The sequence below is a fragment of the Dryobates pubescens genome, chromosome Z, assembly GCF_014839835.1.
Source record: "Dryobates pubescens isolate bDryPub1 chromosome Z, bDryPub1.pri, whole genome shotgun sequence".
Taxonomy (NCBI): domain Eukaryota; kingdom Metazoa; phylum Chordata; class Aves; order Piciformes; family Picidae; genus Dryobates; species Dryobates pubescens.
Genome location: NC_071657.1, coordinates 119,358,260 through 119,364,259, shown reverse-complemented (window position 1 = coordinate 119,364,259; position 6,000 = coordinate 119,358,260). Strand labels below are relative to the sequence as shown.

Here is a 6,000-nt window from a genome sequence, read left to right as displayed (position 1 = left end):
GCGGCCAGTGCCAGAACAAGAGGACACAGTCTCAGGCTGCACCAGGGGAGGTTCAGGCTAGATGTTAGGAAAAAGTTCTATACAGAAAGAGTGATTGCACATTGGAATGGGCTGCCTGGGGAGGTGGTGGAGTCGTCATCATTGGAGGTTTTCAGGAGAAGACTTGATGGGGTGCTTGGTGCCGTGGGTTAGATGTTTGGGTGGTGTTGGATTGGTTGATGGGTTGGACGCGATGATCTTGAAGGTCTCTTCCAACCTGGTTTATTCTGTGTATTCTATGTATTCTAAGGGTCACCACACAGACGTGAGCCAGGGCTTTGTGGTGTGCTGGACCATGTGAAGGGTAATCCAAAGAACAGTCTTTTAAACAATTTGGTTTAGAAGCAAACATATTTCCAAGACTGAAATTGTCTTGGTTTCAGGCAATCTGTCATGGCACCTGCCCACACAGCTGCTTGGTGGGTGGAAAATGTGGATTACAAAGCACAAGATCAGCCATATGAAGATGAAGCACAACCTCACATTATTAAGCTATTAAAGACATAAAAAAGGGAAAATGTAGACTAGATACAAAGAAGAATTTATTTATACTGAGAGAAGAATTTATTTATACTGAGGGTGGTATCAGTATCACCAAGGTTGGAAGAGACCTCAAAGATCATGAAGTCCAACCTGTCACCACAGACCTCATGACTAGACCATGGCACCAAGTGCCACATCCAATCCACTCTCGAACCCCTCCAGGGATGGTGACTCCACAAGTGAAGCAGTGCCAGTGAAGTACTGGCACACGTTGTCCAGAGAGGCGGTAGAAGCCCTATCCCTGGAACCATTCCAGGCCAGGTTGTCTGGGGCTCTGAGCATCCTGATCTAGTTGAAGATGAACTAGATGACCTTTAAAGTTCCCTTCCAACCTAAAGTATTCTATGATTCTGTGATTTTACAATTAGGACACAACAAACTAGTCTGAATTAAAAGCTCCTCAAAAATCACTTCTGTACTCAAAGGGTCTCAAACATACCAAGCAGCTGCTTTACCTTCCTCCAAAGTCTGAATATGGCAGAGTCTGCTTCTCCATGTCTCCACTGCAGCATTTAGTGTTTCAGCAGGTTAATACAGATCTTGGAAGGTACCCCAGAAAGGCCCCCACATCATCACCGGTGTCACCAGGATGAGTTCTCCACACTCACTGATGCTAATTCATCAAGGAATGGAAGGAAGTCTTCCAGTCAATGGCCAATATCAGCATAGTGAAACCTAAGCTCCTGAATAAAATGAGACTAGAAACCAGACCCCCAAGGTCATCAAGTCCAACCATCAATGTAACACCACCATGGCCATTAAATCACATCCTGAAGTGCCATGGCAGCACATTTTTGAAGCACCTCCAGGGATGGTGATTCTACCACCTCTCTGGGCAGCCAGTTCCAATGCCTGACCACTCTTGCAGCAAAGAAATTTTCCCTAGTTTCCAACCTACACCACCATGGCACAATTTCAGGTCATTTCATCTTGTTCTACTAGGGAGAAGAGACAGAACCCCACCTCATTCCAACCTCCTTTCAAGGAGTTGCAGAGAGCAATGAGGTCTCCCCTCAGCCTCCTTTTCTCCAGACTAAACAACCCCAGTTCCCTCAGCTATTCCTCACAAGACTTGTTCTCTAGACCCTTCACCAGAAGATTTTTAACGTGAAGAACTATTCTGCTTTTAACATGGATGTTGAGAAGCTTCTTGTCTAGTTGGCCTGAAGTAGCTGAGGGTTAGACTGAATGATTCAGAAGATCATTTCCACACAGATGTAACCCTGAAGGACACCACATGAATACAGACCTAGAAGGGAATCTTGTAAATACCACGACAATGTGTTTTTAAAAATAGACAAAGCACTGGAGTCCTTGTGGAGTCTTCAAGCATCCTTTAATTTTCCAGGTTTGGGACTGACACAACTCAGAGAGATGCTGTTTCAGCACATAAAGCCCGTATGGGCTGACCATTTGACAAATACAAGTGCAGTGTACTCTTGGTTTGGAGCAATGAGGTAAACTGCTCAGCCTCAGTAAATAAGGAACCTTTTACCAGGTGACTTTACATGGTCAAGACAGGGCAGAAATAGTGACCTAGGCAGGCCTCAGACTCCAGAGCTAGGATCTGCCCTTCTCCTGCCCTTGGTGATCATCAGTGCTGAGCTATATAAGCTTGTGTGTCCTTCCAGTACATCAAATGGTGACTGCAAAATATCTTTTGAGCTGGGGAAACTCAAAGTATATTCAGAAAAAAGAGGATTAAGTTTTGCTATTATCTGATATTGGCAATTTTCTCCTACATGCACCATCATCCAGTGCTGTAAAGTGCTGTAGAAACTGATGTCATGTGGCTCTAGGATAATGAAGAAGTGGAAACAAATGGTCCCATGGTACCTCCCCACCACGAGAAAGGGCTTATTGTTATCTGAAGGAACAAGCATCCAGATCTCAGAACAGCAGAAAACTTAATGCATCTACAACTGTCATGGAGAATAGTACTGGTGGAACTGAAACAGACTCCATGCAGCAACGCTATTGGAACAGCTTTAACACCATCAAAACCCCACATTGTGACCAACAGGTCCATGCTTGGGTGTTAAGCATGATCTGTACTTCCACTGAAGACTCTGACCTAAACTGAGGGTGAAATCTCCTCTTTTCCCACCCTGCCAGACACAGAAGCTTGCTTTCCATCTCAGGTTAAGGTAGCAGCAACGGAGCAAAGCCAAATATGCCACCCAAATCTTCACCAGGATGCCTGTTCCTAGTGTGATCACTCTTGGGAAACCATGTTAAAGATGCACTATGTGATTACACATCAAACCCCTCAGAACAACCCCAGACCCCAATTTTCAATGGCATTTCCCTCCTCACTAGTACAATGTCACCCAGAATATAACATGCTTTTGCCTTTGATTACAGCAGAAATGCAGAGGCTTGGACCTGCAACCTGACAGCCCGTGCTGCTCAGTGAATCTGAGCAAGGGAGCAGATTACACGGTGGTGATTTTCTTGTCCTTGGTGGCTTGTTTGATAGCAGCTTGCTCACAAATGATCTCCTTCAATCGCTGCAGCCTCATGTTCTGGGTGGTTTGGTCTCCCACACCTGTCTGGCTCCGGTGAAGTAAGTTGAGGGCATAGATGTATTCCAGCTCCGTGTACTTCACCCCTTGATCCACCACGAGGTTTAACAGCTCATCTGCTGTGTTGTAGAGCATCTCATAATACTGCCTGAAAAGCAAGTAAACAAAAAACCCACTTTGGTGAGTAGTGATACCTGGTGCTCCACACCTTTATTTCTGCAGAACAGAATCATTTCAGTTTGAAAAGATTTTTAACATCATCCAGTCCAACCATTAACCCAGCACTGGCAGATCACCACTAAACCATGGCCCTCAACACCACATCTATACAGAGCCTTGAAATCCCTCCAGGGATGGGGACTCCACCAGTGCCCTGGGAAGCCTACTGCAGGCCTTCACAACCCTTTCAGGGAAGAAATTTTTCCTCATGTTCAACCTAAACCTTCCCTGACACAATTTGAGGCCATTTCTTCTTATTACTTGTTCCCTGGGAGAAGAGACCAACCCCCAACCTGGCTCCAACCTCTTTTCAGGGAGCTTTAGAGAACCAGAAGGTCTCCCCTCAGCCTCCTTTTCTCTAGGCTAAACAAGCCTAGTTTCCTCAGCTGCTCCTCACAAGACTTGTTCTCCAGACCCTTCACCACCTTCGTTACTCTTCTCTGGACATACTCCAGCACCTCAGTGTCCTTCTTGGTGTGAGAGGCCCAAAACTGTACCCAGTATTTGAGGTACAGCCTCACCAGTACTAAACACAGAGGGACAATCCCTGTCCTAGTCCTGCACCACCATTCACCATCCACTATGACTTTTATACATCAGTGACATGAGCAGAGAAGGCTGCATTAGCTGCTGTACAAAAAGAGCATAAACATATTCCACTGAACATCAGGAGATGGCAGGTGGGCACATACATGCACAAATCTGCTCCCCACAACACAACCATGAGGAACTGAGGGCTCCTCTTTCATCTTAGCTATTGTCAGCTGAGATGTCACTGTTTGGCACCCAGCATGTACAAAGCAGCATATTGATACGGACGTATATCCCCAAATCCCAGCACAGTGGGGGTTGGAAGGGTCCTCTGGAGATCATTCACTCCAACCCCCCTGCTAAATCAGGGTCACTCAGAGCAGGTTGCACAGGATCACAATGTCCAGGCAGGTTTGGAATATCTCCAGAGAAGGAGACTCCACAACCTCTCTGGGCAGTCTGGTCCAGTGCTCCAGCACCCTCACAGGAAAGAAAGTTTCTCCTTAGGTTTAGGTAGAACCTTCTGGGTTCTTGTTTGTGCCCATTGTCCCTTGTCCTGTCACTGGGCACCACTGAAAAGTTTCTGGCCCTTGTCCTTTTGCTCTCGCCCTTTAGCTCTTGCTGAGCATTGATCACATCCCCTCTCAGGCTGCTCTTCTCCAGGCTCAGAGCCCCAGGCCTCTCAGCCTTTCCTCCTCATGGAGATGCTCCAGGCCCCTGAGCATCTTTGTAGCCCTCTGTTGGACTCTCTCCACTAGTTCTCTATCTCTCTTGAGCCCAGAACTGGACACAGTCTTCCAGATGTAGCTTCACTAGGGCAGAGTAAAGTTGGAGGAGAACCTACCTTGACCTGCTGGCCACACTTTTCTTAATGCACCCCAAGAGACCATTTGCCTTCTTGGCCACGAGGGCAAATTGCTGGCTCATGGTGAACTTGCTGTCCCACAGGACATGGATCTGTATTTATATGGTGTTGTACAGATGTCTATCTGATAGTCACTCAGTCTGCAAGAACGAGAGTCTTCTGGCAAGGAATCACAGGGTAGGGAAGGTAGAGATTTTGTCCCTCATGAAGCCCTCTTACAGAGAGATGCTAATGCTGAGCATGAGAAGAGCTCCAAGACCAAAACTCCAGAGGCCTCCAATGCTACTGAGATGCACAGTTTGAGAGAAAAAAAATATTAAATAATGAAAAATGAATTTCATCCAAGAGCCAAGGTGTTCCTTTTAAGAAGTAAAAGATCATCTGAAGAGAAGGCTAACAGAGAGATTGTGGTGCAGGCTGGTGTCAATTCATGTAAAGTGGCATTAGTCACAGGATGGATTTCCAAGGAAGGGAATTTAAGCAAGTCCTAACTGGGAGGGAAAGTGGGACACAGAAGCAGTGAGGCAGTTCTGACAGCTGTCAATCCAACCACTGCAGAAAACCATGGGCTGGGAGTGGACTGAGAATTGGGCTGAGGAGAATCTCATGAAGCTCAATAAGGCAAAGTGCAAGGACCCGCATTTGGGTCAGGGCTATCCTCAAGATCAGTACAGGCTGGGGGATGATGAGATTGAGAGCAGGCCTGCAGAAAAGGACTTGGGGCTGCTGGTGGATGAGAAGATGGATGTGAGCCAGCAGTGGACACTTGTAGCCCAGAAGGCAAATTGCATCATGGGCTGTGTCAAAAGTATCATGGCCACCAGATGGAGGGAAGTGATTGTCTGCTGTGAGGATGCCAGGACAGGCTGCCCAGAGAGGTTGTGGAGTCTCCTTCTCTGGAGAGATTCCAGAAGTTGCCTGGAAGCCACCCTATGCAAGCTGCTGTGGGCAAACCAGCTTTAGCTGGGGGGTTGAACTGGTCCCCATAGTTCCCTTCCAAACCCCACCACGGTGGGATTCTGTGAAGGCAGAAATGGGCTGGAGCAGCTGAAAAGGAGGTCCCTGCATGACTCCTCCACACTTTTGCAGGAGGATAGAGGATAGGCTGCAGTCTAATCCTCAGGTCTCGATGGAATAAATTATTTAAAGCCTAAGAGCAGGGGCCCCAGGAAAAGAGATCACCTCCCTCCCTTCCTCTCATCTTTGAATGCATTAAAATAGCAATCAGGGCAAACATGGTGAGGCTGCATATTAAATTTCTCTTGTTCTTTACTTTGC

At 46.9% G+C, this 6,000-nt stretch overlaps 1 protein-coding gene across 1 annotated transcript in view; it reads right to left on the bottom strand.

Moving 5' to 3' along the window:
- Nucleotides 1–1,906: 1,906 nt before the first annotated feature.
- The window catches only part of EXOC4 (exocyst complex component 4), a 488,502-nt gene continuing 484,408 nt past the window's right edge, over nucleotides 1,907–6,000 (bottom strand). Inside the window, exon 18 of the mRNA XM_009900238.2 lies at nucleotides 1,907–3,255. Within this exon, the coding sequence (XP_009898540.1) occupies nucleotides 3,018–3,255 (238 nt within the window). The 3' untranslated portion in view covers nucleotides 1,907–3,017. The remainder of the gene's footprint in view (nucleotides 3,256–6,000) is intronic.